The 25,292-nt window shown below is 41.1% G+C and overlaps 2 protein-coding genes across 10 annotated transcripts in view; one reads left to right on the forward strand and one right to left on the reverse strand.

The window, feature by feature from the left end:
• agbl4 (AGBL carboxypeptidase 4) overlaps positions 1 to 7,084 on the reverse strand; it is a 294,869-nt gene extending 287,785 nt beyond the window's left edge. For both annotated transcript variants that reach the window (XM_030433368.1, XM_030433367.1), the window contains exons 1-2: positions 6,928 to 7,084; positions 4,868 to 4,990 (exon numbers count right to left, since the gene is read on the reverse strand). In XM_030433368.1, coding sequence (XP_030289228.1) covers positions 4,868 to 4,990; positions 6,928 to 6,973 — 169 coding nt within the window. In that variant the 5' untranslated portion in view covers positions 6,974 to 7,084. The remainder of the gene's footprint in view (positions 1 to 4,867; positions 4,991 to 6,927) is intronic.
• Positions 6,984 to 25,292, forward strand: part of elavl4 (ELAV like neuron-specific RNA binding protein 4) — an 85,090-nt gene continuing 66,781 nt past the window's right edge. For 2 of the 8 annotated variants that reach the window (XM_030433374.1, XM_030433375.1), the window contains exons 1-2: positions 12,103 to 12,786; positions 13,547 to 13,687. In XM_030433374.1, coding sequence (XP_030289234.1) covers positions 12,739 to 12,786; positions 13,547 to 13,687 — 189 coding nt within the window. In that variant the 5' untranslated portion in view covers positions 12,103 to 12,738. Of the gene's footprint in view, positions 7,099 to 10,283; positions 10,390 to 11,461; positions 11,604 to 12,102; positions 12,787 to 13,546; positions 13,688 to 25,292 lie in introns of those variants that run through there. The other 6 variants (XM_030433382.1, XM_030433383.1, XM_030433372.1 and 3 more) reach the window with 6 other exon arrangements.

Below are 25,292 nucleotides of genomic sequence, written 5' to 3' on the forward strand. Positions count from 1 at the left end.
TTTGCATACCACTCGATATACTGTGTATGCACTCACCTTCACATGGCTCTTATTTGTGGTATACAAAACTGTAGATAAGGTCTCCTGCTTCGTCATGTATCCCTATATACACCCAAACAAGATTACTTTGCTAAGAAAACTTGCCCACATGTGATCAGCTGATCACTAACTTTTTGAAAACTGAGTGGATCAGAGACAACATAATAGCAAAGACGTACTTTGAAAAACAGCACTGAAACCGGGCATCAGGATATAACAGGGTGAAGTTAAAGCTCATCTCAAAGAAATGGGCTTGTCTGTTGAAATATGAAATATGGGTGCCATCCCAACCTAATCTCCCCACAGAGATTCATACAAAAAGACACCCACTGATTTACTCTGCCTTCTCCTGTGTTTGAGTACGCACCTGCGTCTGGGTATAAGCAACTGACCTTGTCATAGGTGAGAAAGTACTTAATTTTCCTGCCATTTGGCTGTCAGTAAAAGTTGCAAACAAAGGCCATTAACAAAAGACACTGGAGCATATTAACTTTATCTTACCCTGTGCCTAGATCTCACAAAAGAGATGGACAAGGTAACAGGTTGATCACCCTTTCATGTACTTATTTCTCTTTTTAGCCACAATGGCAGTGTGCTTGAGTGAAGAGATGGCAAAGTCGAATGGTTGGTAACTACTGAAGCACAAAATTTCTTCATGAAAATTTCCAGAGAAACCATAGAAAAAGTTAATCAATGTGGCTATTAAATGTGACTATACAGTATACTGCTTAATTTATACAGTATGAAGTGATGTTGCTAGGTACGCGTCCTGCGTCCCTGACGCATTAAAATCTGAAAGGACGTACTAAATTCACTATCCATGCGTCCCGGGGACACACCTCATTTTTCCCATGAAAAACGATACATTGTGAACATTAAACAACTCGTGTTTAATCACAGTAACTGGCAAAAAAAACGCCTTGTTGTTAGCAGACCGGACAAGCGCTGTTTCAAACCTCTGCGCATCTACTCGGCGCAGACGTGATCCCCTGTACAAAGTATCGCGACATGCTAATTTAGCCGCTACCAAAACAACTAGCCCGTCACCGCTGATTTCATTTCAACCAGGGGCGTCGCACCCATGGGGGATGTGTGTGTTTTAACACCCAAACTTTTCCCGGTGAGAGGGTTCAACACCCACACTTTTTCTACAGTTTTTCTGCAGTTTTGCACAAACACCTTACTGCGGCCGGAGTCACTTTCTCCGGCCGCTCTAAGTTTGCACTCGCTGCAGCTGCCTCCTCTCCCCCTCCCTTTCCTGTTGCTGCTTCAAACATGACACCGGCTTTGGGACTGACCGGCTGATGATTGGCTGTTCTGCCTTAAGTCCCGCCTCTCTTGCTATGTTAGATGTATTGTTCAGCTCGTGCTGATGAGGCGGGATCTACCGTAAAATACCAAATAATAGCCGGGCGTGTATTTGTCTCAACCACTTAACAGACCAGGCGTTTAATTCCCTCCTCACAAAAATCCGGAATGAAATAACACAAACTTCTCCAGCTTCTCTGTGAATTCTCTGGAAACGGAGAGCAACCAAAAACAATGGGCCTCATTCACCAATATCTTCTTAAGAATCTTCTTAGATTCTTTCTTAAGTTGTTCTTAAGAGGTTCCTTAAGAAAACCCTACGTCAGATTCACCAACTCGTTCGTAAGCCTCAGAATTGTTCGCAGCTGTGTTCTTACATTGATGAAAGCCGCAGGAGCAATATATATGCCATTGTTTTGCAGCCTTGGATGGAGAAATGCCATGTATAAATAGGGTGGGGGGGTTACTAATTGATGGCATCTTTCCAATTTACTTGATTTATCTTAAATCATTGGCACATTTAATTTATTTTAGAATTTAAATTATTTGTAAATTACCAAAAATATGAAATGAATAAATAAATGAATAAATATGACAGAATTATCACTGTAATATTGCATTTTATTGAACTACACAAGAGAAGAAAACACAACCATGCCAACATTTCGGCACTGAAATGTGCGTAAGAGTACTCCTGAGTGTTCGTAGGATTTGTTCTTGCCTAAGAACAAATCCTAGATAAGAAAAAATTCACGAATGCCACAATCTTTGTAAAATCTTCGTAAGTGGGACTTAAGAACAAATTTGTTCGTAAGAACGGTTCATGAATGAGGCCCAATGTCTGTAACGTTCTCTGATGATTATAAACATTGATTACTCCTGATACGTTCAGTATACAGGTCGACACCTGTATACACCTGTGATGTGTTTTATAATGTTTTTATGTGTTTACAGCTGCTAATGTATGTAACGCTGCTACTGTGATGACATATGACAGTTAGATATTTAATCTGTCTATAATAACCACATCCTGACATGTAACTGTGATTTTTGATAATCTAAGTACTAATAATAACAATCATGACAAAAAATGCACAAAGACTGCAGATCAAGATAAGAAGCTGCAACTGGCAGTGAGCAGCTCTCTTTTCTGTTAGCAGTGAAGTGACATAGTCCATGACAGAACATTATAAAATATTTCAATGTATAAAATAACATTTAATGGTAAAAAAAAAAGTACAGTTGCAGTAGGCTTCTATTATAAATATTATATTATATTATAATTAAGACGAATCAAGACAGATGTCACATTTACATGTCAGGGTGTGGTTATTATAGACACAGATTTAATATTTAAGTGTCATTTATCATCACCCCCCCGACCCAAAATTGTTTTAAAAAAACACCACAACCACCACCACCACATCCATCCCTGCACTTTTGAAAAGCTTGCTACACCTCTGATTTCAACAATTAAAAATATGAACTTCATAGTAAATAAACCCACGTTTCCACTGCTCGATGCTGTGCTCAACTACATTGAATGGCAGCCGCCATTTTGTTATGCCCAAACGGCGTCTGCGCATACATTGCACTTCCAACGAGATCCCGTTTTTTCTCGAGTAAGCAGGAAAAGGAGAACGCAAAAATGCCACCAAAGAAAAAGATAAAACCTATTGCAGGTCAGCAGACTATTTGAATTTTAGTAATTTATTTTGGTGCTATTTATTTTGCTACAAAAATGCTGTTTGATTTGAATGTCATATGCCACTGTGACAGTTGTTTTGCAATAAACTTTTCAGATTTTGAATTGTATTTGTTTAATTTCAGAAACATTTTGAACATACATGAATATATCCGTTTATTATAACCATATCATACCACCATCAAAGGATATAACACTCTAAAAAATTTAAGAAATAGAATAATATAAGAAAGAAATACATTTTTTTAACTGGGGAGTCTGGACCCATTGAATTTCCCAGGGACCCACTCAACTCACTACCTGTGGGTCCCGGGGACTCACTATATTGAAAACCTATCAACATCACTGCAGTATGTACATATGTATATCTGTATATATTCATATAACCATGACTAAATGAACACCATCATTATATAGCGCGCATGCAGATGCTGAACAAACGTACACAGGCAGTGTAGGCTTCAAGTATACATGTGAACAAGCATAAAGTAGCATAATCAAGATTTGGTTAGGTCATCGTACAGGGAGTTTATAGATAGAAAGATGTTCATCTCATGTCCCTGCTCTGACATGAAGTAATTCATACATTAATAAAGATTTTAAGATGTAAGGATTTGTCAATAAATCTTCAATATAAATTGTCCATGATAATATGGTTGCCAAGATATCTCATGGTCTTGATAGAGCTCTAAGATCCACATATTCGAAGTTGGCCAATATAGCAAATACTTCAGACAATCACATGATGTATCCTGAAGATGCCTACTGTTTTAGTAGCCATATTCTGGAATAGCTGTATAGTCTTATCGGCTTTGCGGTAGATTCAGTAAAAACCTGCTTCAAGTGTTCACCTGTAATTCTTGTTTTCTGCCATTAAAGATAAGACAGACTGTAGATGAAGCTATTATTATGAACAGTAGTGGTAGTAGTAGTAGTAGTAGTAGTTATATCTTGATTAAAAATGTTAATTAAGTTTGCAGTTCTAATGGCTGGACATGTAAAGCATGCCAAAGATAAGTAGCCTTAGAAAGCTCTAGTTCCAAGTGATTCTTTGGTTATTCTGAGATTATATACAGTAAATATGCCACATCTAATGAACAGAGATTGCTGACTGGAACATACAGACTGATAAGGTTGGACAAATACAATTGGTGATGCAAGACTTAAAACTTTTTTTTTTTTAAAAAAGACCTAGATGTCAACATTAGTTTGAATAGGCAGCTAACGCAATGCAGCTTGAATGCATATTGTGGTCAAATTTATTTGATCTCCCTGTAATGAGAATTCTAGCCACAGTTATTTTAACAAAGTAGAGCTGTTTGATGGAAAATTCACGCTGAAGTACATGACATTATAAAATTTGAGATTAGCTGAAACAAAAGAGTTTGTCAGAGTTTCTGGCCAGGCTAGGCTTCTAGTTTAATGCAGTTTCTGACATATAACAAAGAACAAACAGATGCTTCAAAGCAGTGTACAATCAAAAGTAAGTGTAATGTGTGAAAATAGCTACATGTCTCACTGAAGAAACAATGAGGGTAACTGCCTTGTTTGCATTGGAAGGGACATGGAAATATTTTTTGATCTATAAACAATTGGGTCATTTACAGTATTTCACATGTCATTATACATGCTGTATAACAAATGGACTAAAATGTTTTTTGTATGAAATAACTCAATGTTTGTCCAGTACATGTTGGCCAATGTTTGCATTATCAGGTTTATTTTCCGGGTTTTCAAATGTGCATAAATAATTATGGATCACTTTCTTTCTCCCTTTATTTTAGTGACATGTTGCTTTTCAAGTTTGATACTCACCACTTTCAAAACAGGCATCAAACACCAGATGTCCTTTCCGCAGAGCTCCTGAGTAGCCTGGTGGGCTCACCATCAGCTTGTTCACATTCCCCACCAAGGCATCCTCTCCTCCAGTTTCACTGCCTGGAGAAAAGGTGTAATATGATGGAATAAAAATGTGTCTAATTTCATTCAAAGGTTTAAAAATCTCTTGCATAAGCTTCTTCTAATTTAATTTCATGCCATTAGCCCTGTAGATATTACGTAAATGAGTCTCTCAGACAAATTTCACCATCCTAGATTGTTCATCTTAACTCAAAACACATGCTGCCATGCGGGACCTTATGCCAGCACTCAAATAGTTGCACAGTATTTCAAATTTCAATGTAGCTCCTTAGAATGGTGATGGAAACAACACTACTGACCTGCAGTGCAAAAAGGGACTCCACAAAACAAAAATATCTTATCAAGGTTGAAAGAAATCTTTTTGTGTGTTTGTTTGTAGCATAAATCATATTTGCACCGATCTACATAGTGCTGCTCATAATGTGTTGCTTTGTTCACTGTTTTTGCATGGCTAAAAGTAAAAGCTGTTCCTTTATTTATTTTTTTTCACTCTTTAAGTTATAGTTAATAATCAAATGCTGTGTGTGAACAGGTCAGCTCATTTCAACATGGTTAAAAACTATTTATCTTCATTTAAAAACCTCCTCACCTATTTTAATGAGACTGTACAGTCTTTCTGATTGCTGTTTTGTTGTGTTTAAAGGTGCACTATATAGTTTTGAAAGTTCAAACTCAGTTGCATTCATGAAATTAATAAGGTAATAATACAAACTCAGAAATACATATTTTTTATAAACTATTAAAGAAGCTGTCCTCAGAGGGAAATGAGGTCCCCAATGGTGTTTGAAGCAAGAAAAGTGGCTGATTGGAAGGGTATGCACAGTAAAACAGCATCTGTTGTCCTCTGATAAGTCCTTTTCTTTTCTTTTTTCTTCAAGAGCTTCTTCAGTCGTAAATATCAATGAATGAAGACTTTTCTCATCTGATTAAAATGCCCTAACGAAAAATACAGTGTTGTGTATACATTTGTATGTATTTGCATTGTAAGAAAGCATTAAAGAAAAAATATTGAATTTGTAGAATGTTCTTTTATCTTATTTGGTCACTTTATAATGTATTAAGCGTCAACTGTAATACTGTAAAAGAATTCACTGTAATAATTCTGTGGCAATATAGAAACAGTGCAGTGACAGCAAAGAAAATGAGCACACTGAATGACAAGCAACGTTTTTACATTTTTTGAGTGCCTGCTCCACTGTAACTGAAGTAGAGTATATGGATATTGACGATCTAATCATAGTTATTACTAAATTTTAAAAAATAATAATATTTTGTTGTGTGTCTCTTAACCACTCAGCAGCCTGAATTGTTTTACAAGCATGATGGACATCAAACCACAGAAAATATCACAAACTCAGTTGCTGCCTCGTATAAGTCCTTGTATTTATCAGTCCAATAATTACGGTGCAAATATGTGTTGTGTATTCATCAATGCAGCGGTGCTTTTGGAATTTGGTCGCTAACTGTTTGTTGACTTTAACTGAGGCGAGTAACTGAAAAAGACCAAATACTTCACGTAAGGACAGCTAGCTAATTAGCTTCACAGCAGCAGCTGTTCACTGGAGGAGCTGCCCCTCTCTAATCTGGGGGGGGGGGGCACAGCTAGCTAGCATCACATACCCATAGCCAAAACACCTGCATTACTTCTCGTGGTGAACGTTAACAATGCCAGCAATTCCCCCAAGCCCTTCCATGGAGAACACTGCCCGCTCAAAGTAAGTTCCATTGTCAGCTAACGTATGTAGCGGCGAAGCTAGCTCATAACAAGCTGCAGACATGACTCTTGTTTACATCCCTGCACCTGTTAGCTAGAAGGTTAGCATTCCTGACGTTAGCGTCAATACAAAGACACGCAGCAAGGCCGAAACATGCAGCTGTTGTTCGGCAGACAAGGGAGCATTGTTCGCTTGTAGAGCAACGAAGCGGGGGGACAGGTAAGGCTCGTATTTACACACCAGTCTCGACGTCTCTAACAGTGCTCTCCTCCATCTTCCTCTCCATTCTGCTACAGTGGAGTCGACGCTCTCTGTGGGTTGCCACGGCAACGGAGAAGGAGGAAGCGGGAGAGGCGCTGTCATCACCTTCATCAGCACGCCGCAGCAGCTCACATGTGCAGTGGGATGCAGGTAAGCTGAGCCAAATGTATGCACTAGAATACCAGAATAACAGCAGGTGTTGATATTGATCCGATATTGATGAGTTCTGCACTTGGATGTGAGTGATCACGGCATGAAATGCACCAAACAAACAACTCAGAAGTGCTAATCAAAGTCATGTATTGCTATTTACTAGTCTCAATCTGTCAGTGTGGCTCAGAAAAACTTCAAAATACAGCTCTGATTTTTGTGTCTGCCTGAAAAGCCACATTTGCAAACATTTCTAAAAATCTACTGAATTTTAATAATCAAGTATAATGAGGGGGGAAACTTGTATACAAGTTTAAAAAGCTAGCATCCTTTTGACATTGACATTCGGCAGGCAACACTAAACTAGAAATGACTCCCATTACGCTCCCTGTAAACTGTAATCAGTATATTGTACACGCCGATGTTTTATAGCAGCCATACCTGCATTTTTAATGGTATTTTCGGAGAAAAAAGCCAATCATTGCAGGCAGCAGCCAGGGATTCGGAATTATCCTGCAGATTGATTAAAGCTGGAGGTTTTCTAGACAATTGGAGCATAGATGTCATCAAGGCCAATCAAGCCTGGCCCTATTCCTTTCCCATTACAAAGGCTGCACCTGATTAAGTACATCAAATGAGCAGCAGCACAACTCCTGGAGAAAGAGGCACACAGGCTGCTGCTAATTTTCAGGTTATAAGCTGTGTGTAACAGGACCAGATGAATAAGACCAGGGAGAGGGCAATGATTTTTCTCTCTGTGTGTGATCTGTATTTGATGGCAAGCATCAACAGGCCGCTGAGTAGATAGGTCGGGCTGATTATTTCTCAGATGACAGGAAGAGAATACAGAGCTGCTGTGTAATATTTCGTTAAAATTGAAAATTGAATAGCTGTCCTCCATGCTATGTCATTGCTTTAACACTATGCCAATTAAAGAGCTCTATGGTGGTACAATCATTCATTTTCAAGAGGGAGATTGAAATTGAATTATGGCGCATGAGAAGAATGAATTAGATACGCTACATGTTTCCCTTGTTTCTCAGCTCTTATCACATAGAGAGACTGCACAGGAATAGCTGAATTTATCGCAAGATCCTGGCTTGTCTCTGACACAATTCGAGATAGTGTTTGTAACCTGATCTTTTGGCTGAAACTCACACTTGGTTGTTGGCTTGAGACAGAATTGAGTACGAATATTTTTAATAAAACATTTAATATTACAGGTACAACTAAAAATACACAACGTGACAAAAGTCTATATCTTAAATTGTGATGCTGATAGGTTAAAGGTTCAAAAGGTTCCAGTGTGTAAGATTTAGTGACATCTAGCGGTAAGCTTGCAGATTGCAATCAGCTGAACACACCCCCCCCCCCACCCCCCCCCCCCCCCCCCACCCCCCCCCCCCCCACCCTTCCCTATAGCGGCCGCTATACATACGCAAAACGTAAAATGGCTCTCTCTCGAGCCAGCCTTTGTTTTTTTATGTGCTACTGTAAAAACATGGCAGTGCAACATGATGGAAGAGGATCCACTCCCCCTGTACATAGTCACGCCCCTTCTAATGGACATCATGCAACCTTTTTTCGGAAAAAAGTAGTTAATGGAGTAGAGACAAAGTCATTTTGATCCTGCTTAAATTATGCCATGAACCACACATAAGATGTTTGTGAATTTAAAGGATATTTTTTTCAAGACAATAAAGTCACTGTTTGTCTTGATGTCTAAAATATCATCATTTTTTTTGCGAAAGTGGTCAGCAGCTATGTTGTTACGCTCAACATACGTTACCAGCACCAACATGGACACAGTCCTGGTACAAAAAATGTACGAACAAAGGTAGAAATAGCAATAAAACTGGCTATATTGATGACTCCAATTGTGTGAAAGAGTAGTTCATCAGTTCTGCGACATCTAATATGCTGGACCAATTCTACGGTGTTCGAGTTACGGGGTTTGGTGACCATTCAATGAGGTGACGTCACTAACACGACTGTTGACTGTGTAGTCTTTGAAATTGTGTATTTTCACAGTCTTTTAAATAGACAAACATTCTGTGTGTACTTCCTGGCACAGTTCAAGCGGGATCCAATTTTTCTTTGTATTTCTCCATTCACTACCCAACTTTTCTTTGTAAGAAAATAAGGTCCCATGGTGGTCCACTGGAAGGGACATGACATCAGCTCTCTATTCTAAGGCCATGAAAATACATTGATTCTTAGTTTCGGATTATTATACACTAATGAAAACACAATATTGAATATCATATTTCATTTCGGTCCCTGAATCTTATATGTGAATTTAAAAAAAATGCACATATAAATAAATCTGCTAAATACAAATTATTAGATCTTATATATTACATGGAATATGAGGTGAAATGCCAGATTTGAATCTGTGATGCCTTGATGATAAAATGTATAGGAGCTCATTACTGGAAAGCACTGAGCCGCATGAAGTCTTTTCTTACTCGATGGCTTTCCTTTTCCTTCAGAGCTTCATATTCTATATATTGGTGTGTCCTCCTTTACGACATGTCTTAAGAAGGGGAGAAAATAGTAACACTTTCAACAATAACCCCCTCATAGTTCCACTCTACATGAATGCAGTATGTTTCTTGTCATGATGTTTGCAGAGTGCAGCGATGATTTAATGAACACATCCATCACCGGAAAACAGAATAACATGAAAGAGAAGAAAAGTACACACCCTGGTCTCTTAAATCTTAATTATCTCTCAGGAGAGTGTATTTTTACATGCTAATCGAAACATTTTTGACCTCTCATGATTTCTGAACATATGAATGTGCTTCACATGTAGACATCCCTGTCACTGGTTCATACACAATTTACAATAACATTAAGAGTTTGTGGCTATTTTAAGCTCGAGTGGCTAGTGACTGGAGGACACAGCGCACCATCACAATCCCATGCAGAACGTAGAACAGCCCCCCTTGGGGAAACAGTAGCTTTGGTGCAGCAAAGGTATTTTAAAGCCAAGCTTTACACTCTCTCTGAACGATACTTCTTCTTCTAAACTGTAAAATGATCAAACAAGTCAGCGCTTGTAGCTCAGTACCATAGCTGAAAGAAGGGAAAAAAAGACGTTTATGTTTCCAGCCTGAAGCTTACTGTGTGTTTTTGTGTGTGGCGCCGAGGGAGTGAATCTTTTTGTGTCTGTGCTTCAGCAGGTACAGGGAAACCCTTTTTACTATGGCCAGCTGAGGACTTCAACACATATAGTCCATCATCAATGAAGGAGGAAGTCATGCAAAACTCAAAACACAAGTGGCAGTGAGTTGGCGACGGGTGGTTGTGAGAGGCAGGGTGGGGGTTCTGTGTGTGTGTGGGGGGGGGGGGGTTGCAGAGACCAGCCGGCAGTACACAGAGAATCACTATGGTGACAGCAATCAGGGGGCTCAAGGGAGTGAGGCTTGGTCAGAGAGGAAGGCTTGAGAGGCAGCTGACTGAGGAATCAGCCCTCACTCTGGATGATTCAACTGACAGCTCCCCCCGCGGGCTCTGCCGGACCAGCCGTCCCCAGAGACCGCGGGCTTTACAGAACAGGGATGTGGCTAGCAGCCCTCTTCTGAAGGAAAAAAAGAAACACGAATTGAAGCCAAGACAGTACAACAGTGCCATAAGACAGAGATTTCGTTGATAATTTCAGAAATCCAGCTGATGATGAAAATGTAAAGAGAAAATGTGATAATTTAAAACATGCAACCAATATGTCACCAGCCAGATCCATGTGTGAGTGTCTCGACATATTTTTTTGTTTAGCTGTTTGCATAAACCGTTAAAATTAACAGTCTGCTAACACTTCCTCTGCTTCATACCTTGCTGTTACCCCTTTATCATCCGCTGATCATCACCCTCTTCTCTCTCTTTATCTGTCACTTCCTCTATCTCTCTTTCCCTCTTTCTCCCTCCCTCTCAGCTATGCTGGACAGAGTCCACCTAAACAGATGGTCCAGTGTCAATAGGCTGCTATTAACTGGCCGCTCTCCCCACTCTGATCCAAGACAGCAAAAAGCCCATTCAAAGCACTGGGATTAAATCCTTTGCCACGCCAAATAAGGCTCCACTAAGATTAGCATTAGTGTAGACGACGCTGATACTGATCACTCCGTCTGCATCATTTTTATAGAATATTTTCTTTTCGGTTATTTTCTCTAAACCCTAAGGCTAACATTTCACAAACAATTTGCCTTTCTGACATATTCTAGAGGCAGCTACAGTACACTGTGAGTCATACTCCGAAATCTCTCAGGTGTTATCGACTGAAACCAAGAATGTAGTGAATCATATCCTTGGCACAAGTCTCCCTAATCTTTTTCCCCCCCCTTGTTCATTTGTTCCGTAGTTGGGATCTCCTGCCATGCCTGTGACTGGCTGCTTCGTCATCTCTGTGCCACACCCTGCTGAGGGAAAAGGACAACCACCTGACCTTGATGCTCACATCAGCCCAGCCCTCACTCTTTCCCTCGGCTGCCTATTACTAAGAGGTACCATTCATTTCCACTCCCTTGAGGTCTCTTGAGAGTGTACAGCTCTTACTTAATTCCATTACGTTATGTGTACCTGTCACGAAAACACCTCCAAGGAAGTGCTGAATTATTTCCTCCCAAAAAGTCTTTGATAGTCCTTTTCCTCACCTGAATCCTCAACCTGTTTTTATAGGAGCCTTAATTAGATAACAGGACCAAACAATATTAGCCCTCGCACCTCTAACGGATCCAATTGTCCCTGTTTGATGTGGACAGAGAGTGAGAGCTACCACTAGTGCTTCGACATGCTTCACATGAAAAGAGGAGAAGGGAAGAAAATGTAAAAGATAGCACGGAGAGGAAGGGATGTGGCGGCGATGGTGTCGCTGTTGCTAGAACAGTCTTCCCACCTTGTGGTAGCACGGCGAACTGTAGCTGCATCAATGCGTGAGCAATGGGGGGAGAGCGAGAGAGAGAGAGAGAGGGAGAGAGAGAGAGAGAGAGAGAGAGTGATGCAGAGAGAGATGGAGTGAGAGAGATAGAGCGAGAGAGGGAGGGAGAGCAAAGGAGAGAGCCAGAGGGAGTGATACAGAGAGAGAGAGAGAGCAAAAGGGAGGGGAGTTTAAACTAAGTGCTATGTTGTGGGACAGGCTAATCTGCTAGCGAGCAGTGTGAGGATCGGAGCGTATTGTGTGAGCCAGTGTGCGGGGGACAGATAAGGGAGCCAGCCAGCCCGCCAGCCCGACCCACCGACTGCCTGACTGCCTGTTTTAATGTGCTGACTCTGGGGAGATTTAAAAAAAAAAAACAAAAAAAAAAAACAGCATATTGACTCCTTAGACGTGTGCGGAGACCCTGGGCACAAACGCCACCACTACAGCCACAGCCAGCAGAGGTGCATCAGCAAGACAAAACAGAGCGCCGAAAAAATCACAACTCCAAAAATCTGAAAATTAAAGAGGATTTTTTTCTTTTTTATCCCCCCTCTTTTTTCCGATTGATTTATTTTTTTCTTTCTTTCTTTTTTTTGTGTTTTTTTTTTCCGGGGACTGACTCCCAACCATAACCACGAGAAAGAAAAGGGGGAGCAAAGAACTGAAGAGAATCTGAAAATAAAAAGGACAGAGCGACAAAAAAGCACCGATATCTGAACATGTTCGAAATAAGCCGAACACTCAACGCCGCTTTGTTGAGCAATGAGGTAAAGAGATTTGGATTTGCTTCTTTCCTCCACACCTCACCTGTGTTTGTCTGCTGCCAACCATTCTGTCATGTGTGTTCCTGTATGTCCGTGCATGTGCGTGTCTGTGCACTTCTGTGTGCTCATAGCCAGGAGACAGAAGGGGTTGATTAATAACAGCAGCTATTATATTTCCTGGGTATGATAGTCTGTACGGAGAAAAAGGGACTGCTACGCTTTTCACATTCACCCTGGTTTGTAAAATTAAATGGAGAGCTAGTGCCTAGACTTTATATCCCCCTATTGTAACACCAAGGTAGCTATCAAACCCATCCAACACAGGCTTGCTTGTGAATTGCCCACCTGGGGCTAAAATTGTATGTGTGCCTTCATGTGCACGTACAGTACATCTGTAAGTCTGAGTGTGTGTATGCCTGTATGCGTGTGTGTGTGTGTGTGTGTGTGTGTTTACACATGAATTTGTGTGAGAGCAAAGTGTTCTGTAATCCCCCTCTACCTCCTCTTTCTTCATGTGTTTCCCCCCTCCCTCCCGACCCCCTCCTCACCCCCCACTCCCTCTTCTGTCCTTTACCATTCTCACCGTCCTTCCTACCTGCTGTTATCTGTTCTCCTTCCCTTCTCTCACACCCGCTTCCCTCTCTCTCTCTTTTTTCCACTCTCTCTCTCTCTCTCTCTCTCTCTCTCTCTCTCACTCTCTCTCTCTCTCTCTCCTCCCCTCTCCCCCTGTGCCTGTGCGTGAGTGTGTGTGTTCTGTGAGCAGCATCTCAAGATGATGGCGAGGTACGGGCAGCTCTCGGGACTAGCAGCCAGTGGCGTGGGCTCCGTCCCCGAGACGCGCTCGCCGCTATTTCCCAGGGATCTCCCGTCATCGCCAGCCCAGATGGGCTACAGGTCACCCCTGGTAAGAGGATAGACAGACCAATATATCTCCATCTCTTTAATGAACACAGGCAGACATAATGGCAAGAAAAGAAACGGGGGGGGGGGGGGAGAGGAGATTGGTAGTACTTGAATCTGTGTGTGAGAGTGTGTGTGTGTGTGAGAGGAAAAGAGCAAAAGGGCAGAAAGAGAGCAAATCAATTGTTGGATTCTGCCTGTATCCCCAATGGATAGTATTAGTAAATATTTACATTGTTATGTTTGTTCAATTACGGACGCCTACTCTGTCTTTAGCCTCTGCCAGTCAGACTGTTATCAAGGGAATTTGAGGTGTTTGTGTGTGCATGCATGTGTAAGGGTGTGTTGTGCGGGTAATATATTTAGTTTGTTGCATTTTGTGAATTCTGTCAGCGTCTGTAGTATCAGCGTTCAATGTTTGTATGTGCGCCTCGATGAATTAACTTTCGTAGTGAATGAATAAATTGGAATTAGCAGCAGCACACCTATTGTTCTACCATTTTGAACTTCATACAAAATCCCTGCAAAAGAAAGATTATTTTCTCAACAGACTAAGGAGATGTACTGTGCAGTTATTTAAGATGACAGATTTCAAATGACATTGGATCGTAACTATCAATCCAATTCAATTCGAATAAACATCTGACAAGTCACATTAAGAGAGGAAGCAGGCATGCTGTAGATAGATGGGTTGTTTTTGCACCGGAGACAACATTACTCTGCCATTTACATAGAAAAGATTACTTCAAGGGGAAGTGAATGAGAGAGAAAAAGGGGCATGAGAAAACCCTGAGCGTTTAGGCAAAAGCGTTGTAAGAAAATCCCTGACTCGCCGCATTAAAGCGACATGAAGCTGTGGGTGTCTAATCCGCTGTGGGCTCTTCATTGGTTCGGCTCCCCTTCAAACTGGCTCAGATCCACACCCCAGAGCCTCCCGGAAGCCTTCATAACCCACTGTCATGCTGCTGACTGTACCCAGGGGTTTCCGTCAACTGTATGCAAATGCACGGGCGAGGATAAGCGGTGAAATACGTCCGTTAGGAGTTGGGCTTCAAAAATGTTTTTCAGTTTTTCTTTTTGCTTTGAATTCTTACACGAGTTCAAAGACGCCTGTCCAGTGTTTTGTTGTTATTATACAGCGGCACACAAAAATTGCTGTGTTTTCCACTGCCCGTTAGACTCACAAATGTTATCTGCTCTTTGCATAAAGCTGCTGGACCATGAATTATTTGTTGAAACTAGTGGAACTAATTAGCTGAATTTATTATAGTAATATAATTGACGTGTTAACATATTTTGATGCATCTTTTTGGCACCTTATTAGATGGAATAACAGAATTCGGGGTAATTACTTGACCAGCAAGATGACCAAAAAAGGACGGGAAGCAAATTAATTCAAAACATTGATAATAATAACGGAGTGACTATGAGATCCATGTCATATGTAGTTACATTTCTGGTTCAATGGTTTGGCAGTGGTTGAATTTTGTGATTTTTGTGCATTTGTTATTAATGTGTTGCTGGTGATGAGGCATATTTCTTTGTGTGTGTGTGTGTGTGTGTGTGTGTGTGGGCGTGTGTATGTGTTTGAAAATGTGTCTATATGTGTGCGTGTGCATGATTACCCTGGTTGAAAAAGACCATCGTTATAGTGATTAATGGTGCCTTCATTAAGCACAGCAAGATCATTTGCATACATTAGATAAATGTGCTGGAAGATTCTGGTGGCTTTGGTGTGTAAAGCTTTAAAGGCAGCATCGCATTTTTCACGTACACTGTTATCAGATGGAAATATAATTCCAAACCGGCTCCATATGAAGAAAATTAAGAAAATGTATTGTTTTTAGATAACAGTTTATCTATTAATCATTGTTTTAAACAATTACCTTTCAAAATAAAACACTACAGTGTATTTTCATTTAATGCACCACTGCTTTATAAATATTAAGAATAAATAGCTTAATGGTTTTCACAGTAAACACCTGCAGCAAAGTTTACCATCAATTCCTCTGGCAACAGAGTGTGTTCAGTTTGTTAAGGGCATTAGTGTGTGTGTGTTTGTGCCACATGTGTGTCTGTTTGTGTGCATGCAGTCATGAATCTTCAAAGCTGTGATGCAGTGTGTTTAAAAGAGCATTCAAAGAATTAAATTCTGAGCCCATCAGAAACCAGACACACAAAGGATTGATTCAGCATGTGATTAATCAAATTTAGACTGATATTCCTCTGTTTGAAATGAGCATTTACATTATTGCTTTACAGCTTTCGGATGACCAGTCGAGTCACTTTTAACAAAGCAAATCAAATGTGAAAAAAAAACAAAAACAAAAAAGCATGTGAGCAAAAACTGAATTGCAAATGATTCCGTATTTCAGTCACTGAGATCTAATTTTCAAAAGCCCACATCTAAAAACCTGCAGTGCGCCGTGCTTCAGAGCTGAATGCTGTTAATTTGTAGAAAGCTCCACTGATTACCCACTGCAGGCAGCTGCCGTTCTCTATGTGACACTAGGCTTTGTTTGACAACTCCAATCTTTTCTGTTTCAACATTAAAAAAAAAGAAAAAAAGAAAAAAAAAAAACGAGGGTTGCATTTCAGACCCCGCCTGAAGAGGTTCATCATCGCCACAACAACAAACAGGCAGAGGAGGATGAAGGAGCAGGGGGTGTACGTGGCACAGAGGCTGGGAAACATGTGTGTAGCCACGGTACATCAGCAGCCAGGAGATAGTTAGAGGTCATCTCTATTTCATAACAATGATTAGCTCCTTCCATCTGCCGCTTGCTGCACGTCCCCTTTCCTTGATTGCAGTGTTCTCTATATCCAGGAAATTAGTTCATTTGTGCTCGACAACCCTGCCGAACGACGGCACAGAGGGAAAAAAGACGCTCATAGTGAGAGGAAGAGAGAGATGGAGATATGTGCGTCAACAAATACAATCTTGCCTCAGGTACAATGGGTTTGATGAATGCAGGAAAGACAAAAATGAATTTTATATTTTACTGACATGCAGCATTAAGTGATAAAAAAGATAAAAAATGTGCAAACAAGAAACAAAATATATCCTTTATATGGTTTTATCCTTTTCCATTAACTGCAATTACAGCAGCACATAGCATGCTGTGATGTAGCGTTGTGTTCAGTAAAGCTTTTTAGCTATAGGGTAGTAGAAAAAAAGACGTGCTAGTCAGCCATGTCCTCCCCATAGCATAATATCAGAGAGGAGCGAGTAATGGCCCGCATCGTGTCATAGAATTTACATGCAACATTGTTTGTGTGTGTGTGTGCGTGTGCGTGTGTGCGTGTACTTCATGTCATGTTTGCACTTGATATGAGCACATGTGGTGTGTCAGTTACGGGGAACACAGAGAAGCTGAGAGACACTGCGAGGGGGGTTCTGAAGGGTTCAGATTCGTTGGAAGAGGGTGTGTGTGTGTGTGTGTGTGTGTGTGTGTGTGTGTGTGTGTGTGTGTGTGTGTGTGTGTGTGTGTGTGTGTGTGTGTGTGTGTGTGCTGGCTACCAGTGCTGCAGGGAGGGCCTAGAGATCAGCAGCTGAGCCAGTGTCCCGCTGGGAGCCATCACTGCAGAATGGAGCAGGTGTCTGCAGGCTCATGCACATACATACACACACACTCACACACTGTAAGGCTAAGTGAACTCACTGATTTCTGTCTCTTTTTCTTTATCGGACTTTTTTTTGTTTGTTTTTTTGTCCTCACCTAACCTGGCAATTTACTGTGTCCGCAGGGTACCTTTTAGTGTGTGTTTCATCTCAAATCACCATGTTCTTGATCATCACTTACATTTCATGGACATGGGAAAAAAGGCTGGAAATGTGGATGTGATCCATAAACAATAGTCTAACAACAGAAAAAGCCACTGCAGCAACACAAGCGCCCACGCCCAAGGAAAGGTCACCTTTCTGCGTTCAGGTACTTTGGCCTGGAAGTAATGACCTGTAATTTCACCAAGAGAACGGCGGTGGCAGAGACCCGAGTTTCTGAGACTTCGGTGCACTGTTGAACGTGTCCAGTAACAAAATGATCATGTCACTTTAACAAACATAAACACTGCGTAATTATTACAGAGGTGGGCGAAGAGCACAACCCATAATCCAAACGTAAACAAAAGGGTCGCCCCCGCTACCAAGAACCACAGCAGAAGATTTGAACCTGCTATTATTCCCACACTGATCGACAGCTCTTTTAATACATGGATTAACACAACTGAATCGGAGCCGTTCACATTTTCTGATAAATGCAGCAATAAAACAGCTGGATGTTTCAATTATAATCTGGTGAGAAATAAAAATAAAAAAAAAAGCAGGTTTCTTTCAATTCACATGGGAAAAAAATAATAATTATGTGCTAAAAAATACAAACAAGGACCTTGAGGTAATAAAAAATGGAAAAAAATAGAAAAAACACAATCGTGTTAGCGTCAGCCATAATGCAAAAGCATGCATGCACACACAATTATCACAGTTTATGTAGTAGTGGATTATATCAGTGGTGGGCCTGTGAATTCTTCTGGGGATTTACCTCAAGTCAATGGCTACATTTGTGCAGTTCAATAGATTGAATAAACAAAATGATCTCACTTCCTGTTGTCGATTTTTATTCTTTAATTCAAAAAAATTTAAAAATGACTGCTCTTTTTGCTCCGTGGAGGAAGGCATTTAATTTCAGAGACAAATGTGTTGCCTCTCTCAGACAATGTTTCCACATCCAGTTGCGGTTATTTCATTCCGCTTAAAAGGATAAATAAAGAGAGAATAATGAAACAGACAAGGCTGGAGAGAAAGTGCTATTGTGTTTTCAGATTTGGTGAGTTCCTCGTAATTCTTTTTTTTTACGATGGAACAACAGAAAAGTATTGGGCTAAATCTAATGTCGTATTAGGTTGACGTAACGTTCCATGCTTTAACCAGCAGCCTGAGGTGTGCATTGGATTGTGCAGATTTAGTGAATAATTATAAAACTGACAGTGATATTGAATTGTACTGTAGATATGTCAGCCTTACAAACTTTGATAAAAAGGGGTATTAGCCAGTGTGAGGCCTTTACTGACCTGCCTGATAATCTCGGTCAGATAGCTTCAGCTCAGTCATCTCCTTCACAAAAGACAAACGCACACACACAAGAAAAGAACAGTAAAACCGTCTCCTTTCAAAAAAATGACATTTATAGATTAGACCCCCAATTTGAGATATTACACAGAACAGTCGCCCATTTTGTAGGTGAGGACTCCGGTCATTTTAAGAGCAGCGATGTGAGGAAATGTGCTTTATCGTTGTCAGCTCAGCGCCTGTTGATGCTGAGCTGACAAACGCTTGCCGATACTTGAGTGATTGTCTGCGGCGAGGATCCTGGCATGTTGATGAACAACACTTTTTTTGGGGGGGTCCTCTCAGAATTGATAGTTTCAAAGCCGATGCCTTTTTATTGATTCGCTAATTGCCGGGGATGAGGCAAAGTATCTGCTGTCACCATGAATAAATGATGTACGGCTGACCTGTGCATTAGTGCCGGGGAGGAGTGACCATTCGACTTACAGTAGCTATTAGCCGGGAGGCCTTTGTATACTGTCTGTGTAGAAAAAAGTCGTTTTAAACGTGTGATAGATTTTTTTTAATTGATTAGCTTAAGTAAGGAGGCTGTTGATGAAGGAAGAGCTAAATCAAGATAAGATATTGGAAATTGATGAAAATGCGACAGTTATTTTTGTCCAAGGGGAGGCTAACAGTAAATATTTCCTCTACATGGGGGTGTGCAACGGCATCATCATTATCTGCTCAGCCTTTACTCCCTTTAATAATAAATGAATCCTAACAGCAGGTTCAGCGTGGAGTCTTGGAATCTTGAGCTGTACATTAGAGACTGTAAAGTGAGCTAATTCATACAACTTCTGTGGGAGGAATAATATCATTAACCTCTCTGTTTGTGTTGTTGTTTTCAAAGTTGAAAATTATTTTCTAGAGATGTTTGCGTAAGGATTTCTTCTTCTCAATCAGCTTAATGTTTTTAAAATAATTGAAACATGTCTCTAAGCATGTAGGCATTTAAACTGAAGCCCGGTGGAGTTTTTCTTGTTGTGCATTGCCCACTCGCTTTTTCCTCAAGCATGAGAAAGGGCGGTTAAGCATGAAGTGACATTTGGAGAGCTGGATTCGTGCAGCTCGGGCATGTTTTTGGTCCACTGTACCGTAGGCCAGCCCTGTGAAACACTCTGGATCCGTCTCATTTCCAAAAGGTTATTCCTCATCAAAAGCTATAGCGTAGCAGCCGTTTACGGAGATCTGATAGTGTGTGTGGGTTTTTAGATGAGGCTTTAAACGTCATTAAAGATGGCAGGTGGTGTTTCAGAGACTCACATTTTTTTCCACCTGAGGTCTGAGTCGGAGATTCTGCAAAGGAAGAAAAATATTTCTGCGGGGAGATACATGACTGTAGACACGACTGAAATAAATAATGGAAATAATAAGGTCTGAAAGGGAGTAGCAGTCGAAAGAATCTCAAGTGGGAAGCCCTTTGCTTTGTGTGTGTGTGTGTGTGTGTGTGTGTGTGTGGGTGCTGGGGGGGGGTGTGATTAAAACCTCCACCAGATGGACCACAGCAGTCGCCCTGTGAGCATGGATGTACCCCGACCGGGATCAAACGCAAAAAGGGCTGCCGTCCCCACTGCCCCCAAAGCCCACCGCTATACCCCATGATCCACTGACCCACCACACTGCAGCATGCCCACCGCTTCATTTCACACACACACACACACACTGGACCTCAAGGACGGGAAAAAATAAAACCTCTTTCCCCGTCCTGCTCATCAGGCCCATCATCTTTGAGACTCTCCGAACATTAACAATTAGATGACATTTACCATACATCGATGACAATAAACAGCGCGGCTAAACTTCATGATCAGTGTGTGAGCTGCTGGCCTGCCGAAGTTGAATGTCACCCCAAGCTGCGGACCACTCTGTTGTCCAAATGGACACTAATCCACCAGAGTCCTGTTGAGAATTCTCGCAGTGCCAGAACACATGCCAGACTCAACAGCCAACGCATAGCTAAGCCTCTCTGGGCACCTCCACAAACCTCTCATTTGTGTTAGGCTGGAGCCCGATAGACCCGTCATTATCTCTTCTATGAAAATAAAAAAATCATCAACGTAGGATTAACAGAAATGAGCGAAATAAGATCATATGTTCTAATTTACACCTTACATTTTTTTTTTTTATTTACAGCATAAATGTATGGTGTTTTCATGATTTTTTTCTAATTTATCAAAACACAGGTAAAGGCAGTAATCTAAGTATCATTTCGAATTAAATCTACAAAAGAGGGTTCTGTGTATACACTGCACAGTGAGCGCAGCAGTTCACTCCCTATTTCTCAGATATAGACAGAGCGTGCTGCCTGAGCTTTCCAACAGTCCCCTGTCACATCTCTGCAGTGTGCAAAGCTCCAGCCATACCAAACAGCTTTGAGTTAAAGTGGAAGAAAGTGGCTGTGACAAATGCAGCACAGCCTTGTTCCGGGATCAGCATAAAGAATTCATTTCTGATCTGAGGAGTCTCTACCAGGGAGAGTGACACAGGCAGGGGTTAAGCTGACTGTGTATCATGCCCAGTGACACGGAGGGAAGAGGATGTAGGAGGAAAGCTTTAACTAGATTAGTTAAATTTGACCAAAATATGTCTATTTAATAGTGTGTATTAAGAAACATGCCATTTAGAGAATCCACTTTCCCTCTGTGGAGTCCCACGTTTTTCTAGATTGGCAGGGTCAAGTTGGATTTAGTTGTTAGTTTTTCCGAGAGAGATTTTCTAATACTAACTCTGAACACTGAACTCAAAGCACTGAGCTGTAATTACTCTATAATGTTGCATTATCACTCCGATGTCAACATGATTTCACCCCTTTTGGTTAGTTTGTTAGCCGGATTTCTCAAAAATCTGTGAATGAATGTCCACGGCTTTGAAATAATGAGCAAATCATTCGATTTTGTTGACTAAATTTAGGATTCGATAATTGGCATCTTTAACCACAATAATGACGACAGTGCAGAGGGGGATTTTACGACAAACTAAAAGGACATATTTTCAGGGCCTAGATATGATTTGAAGCGAAAATGTGAGAGATATGCTGGAACTAACTGCTATTTTCATGTTGTTTTTTTCATGATTAATTGAGGTTGTTTGTTCTGTAAAATGTCAGAAAACGGTGGGAAATGTCGATCAGTGTTTCTCGAAGCCCTAGAGGATGTCCTTAAATGTCTTGTCAGAGATATTCAGATTACTGTTATAGAGGAGTAAAGAAACCAGAAAACATTCACTTTTAAACTGACTAATCAATTATAAAAATAGTTGGTTGGCCATTGGTTGAACTGTTGGCAACTAAGCAATTAATCGATTAATAGTTGCTGCTACGTTTGTAGGCAATAATTTCTGCTCTCTAGATGAATTTTAAGGCTCTCTGTTGGCAAGTCTTTGACCTGCTGAATCAAGATTTCCTTCCCAGCGTTCGCAGACTTTCTTCTCATCTGCAGTCATTTATTATTTCACCGACTGGCTGTGAACTTGACTGTCCTCCCAAGATAATTTAACATCATTTGCTTTGAATAAGGAGCTGTTGTGGTGATTCTGCTCCTCCCGCAAAAGGACTTCAGCTTCCTTTTTTCTTTTGAGCAGCTTTTGTGGCAGAACTGCTACCAACTGCTCCCCTCAATTACTAAATTGTCAGAGCACCGCCGCACAGAGCTCCCTGTTTTCTGAAGACAAAGAATAGGGGTGATTTGATTGAACGCACCACAGCAATGCAGGTTTACTGTGTGCCTCTGACCATGAAATGACCAAAAAAAAAATCAGTATCCACGCCGCCTGCGCCATTGATTTATGAAAATAGAGCCCCTGGTATTAACACTGAGAACAAACAACAAAAGTCAACTGAATCCAAACTGCCCTGTCGTTGTCCGGATACAGCCGCATTGTGTTAATAGCTGTCTGGTGTCTGAGCGCTGCTGAGTTTGTCGCTGGGCAGGGAGACAAGCAAGTTGAAGGCTGCGATTCTCATTTGTTGATTGTTACCGGCAGAGGGTGGACACCTGCCAAGAAAGGCGCGATCATCAGTCTGAGTAGCACAGCAAGATGCTAGTACTGCCAGAACTTCAATACAGCAACTAAATCTATCCTTCAAGGGCAAATCAAAAAGAGCCTAAGTAAGCTGCAGCATACTGAGGAGTGTGTTCTGGACTATTAAATGTATTAGGCTGTTTTACGACGTACACTGCTGTGATATTTTGAATTGAAATCAAGCAGGCCTGACAAGCTGATCTCATTGTAAGCTACAGCGTTTTTTCTGTCTTGTGTCTCGGCTGCATTCATTTGTTTTGAACCTGACTAAGATCAGTTTTGCTGAAAAACACAAGTTTTCCCTTCGCTTGTTCATAATTAAGGTATTTTCTTTCCCGCACTTCGAGGTCACACCTCTGCTGGCATCTTCACTTCCCCTCCCTTAAATAGAAGTCTTATTATGCAGAGGGAAACATAAGACAGGTGCCGAAACACTGCGTCTGACAGTTCACAACACTCAAACCGAGAATGCCCACAATTATCACCGTCTGCTTGCTGCATATTTAAACCTGCTATACCGCGCGCGCTATTCTTTGCCCGCTCCTTCACACTTGTTATCAGGAAACTACATGTTGGCTGCTGCCAGAGTTTGTTGTGTATTTACAGCAGCACTGTGTCACTGGTATATCCAGTCACTCCGACCGGGAGAATCAAGCAAAACCAGACGTTTTTCATCCTTCAGGGCGTGGCGGAGATCTAGCATCGGAGCTTGTGTAAGAGAGTGAGTAGGAGAGAGTAAGAGGGAAAACACCAAGCTGCAGTTAATCCATTATGGTCAGTGACTAGGAGGGGTTTAGGGTGGAGAAGCAGGGCTGAATTGAGGGCAGCACCAGTTCACGACAATTAGCCAGCTCTCTGCTCTTTGAATTAGCAGGCTGAAGCACATGCACTTCAGGGGTCTGTGGCAGTCGCAGTGTCAGGCTGCGACGCACTTCACAAAAACAAAATGTGATGTGCTTTTGTCCGTTTTGCCTGCGCACAAGTGTGTGTGTGTGTGTGTGGATTTGTGCCAGAGCCAATCAGTGAGATGGGGTTCCACATTGCTGGCAGTATGGCTGGCCCTCCTGGGTAAAAGCCACAAAAGCTTTTTAACTTTCAAAACTTTACAAGAGGGAAGAAATATCATTTAGCTCCTCAAAAACTATTTAGCATCAGTCATCATCTAAAAGGCCAAATAATGCATCCAATCAACGCTATGCACAAGTCTGACAAACTTTTTAAGTCGTTAAGAAAGATAACTCTTTTTTTTTTAAAGTCATTATCGTAATTACTTCTTTGACATTTTTACATTTACTCAGGGCTGTATTGCATTTTCTTCACAGACAGACATAAACTCTGAATGGGGAAGGGCAAAATCCACAAGATAATAAGCTACGTTGCAATATCCAGACTGTAAAGTATCTCAGCATGGATGCCCTTGATAGAATATCTCAACCACTCCCTCCATCTGTCCGTACACAAAATTACAATGCACAGTGTGTACCCTTAACTAGGACATGGCAGCAACATGGTTCCGTCTTTGGAATTTGTCTGTAAATCATAAGCACACGCACAGGCACACGCGCTCCGCAACACAACACACTGCAAAGAGCAGATTGTGTTTATAGCTAAATTACTGAGTGGTAGCAGTCACTTTCATTGCTTTATATAAACCATGGTCCTGTAGAGCAATTTAGTGAAATGACACGCCGAGCATGTAAACTGCAAGAGACTGTTTTCACTTTCAAATCATATTCTCATTTAGAGAAAAGGTTATTTGGATCATAATGCAGAGTGATGAAACAACCTCAAAACACTGTCCTTTATGATCACTCTCTATTTCCACTCCACGTTTTATTTTACTGCCTCTACGTATGAACAGTTAAAAGTGAACTGCACACAAAGACAAAAAAAACAGCCAGTCGCAGTCATTGGATCTGATGTTCCAGTCTTTACAGTAGGGAATTAAAATGCAACAATAGAAACATGGTTGAAAGGAAAATATTAGAGGCAGTGAGGTGGAGAATGGTTGTTTCTCAAAGCCTTTATTAAATCCAAAGGTCAGAGCAGGAGGATAAAAGATGGACAGGAATCTGTGGGTTTGTGGCCTCAACTATTCAGCTGCAAATTTAGCCTCTTTCTGCTCTTTGAGCTCTTTAAGATACAGAGGCACATGTAGGGAAAATAGACGATGCACTTCTATTTTAATCAATTTTCATCAGTGTTTCATTCTCCATTACTCTCTCTCGGTTGTGTTTTATACAGTACGATCGGTACAAATCTCCAGACTGTGAGGGCCGGCATATTCTATTCTATCTGAAACAATAGCCGGCTTGTTCAGTCCATCTTCTCCTGTGTGTGTATGTGCTGTGTGTGTGTGTGTGTGTGTGTGTGTGTGAGAGAGAGAGAGAGAGAGAGCACATGTACAGCTCAGGCTTAATTGAAGGCGTGGTAAGGATTCTCATTAGTATGTCAGGCACATGGTTCCGCTAGGCTAGCT

Source organism: Sparus aurata, chromosome 11 (genome assembly GCF_900880675.1).
Source record: "Sparus aurata chromosome 11, fSpaAur1.1, whole genome shotgun sequence".
NCBI lineage: Eukaryota > Metazoa > Chordata > Actinopteri > Spariformes > Sparidae > Sparus > Sparus aurata.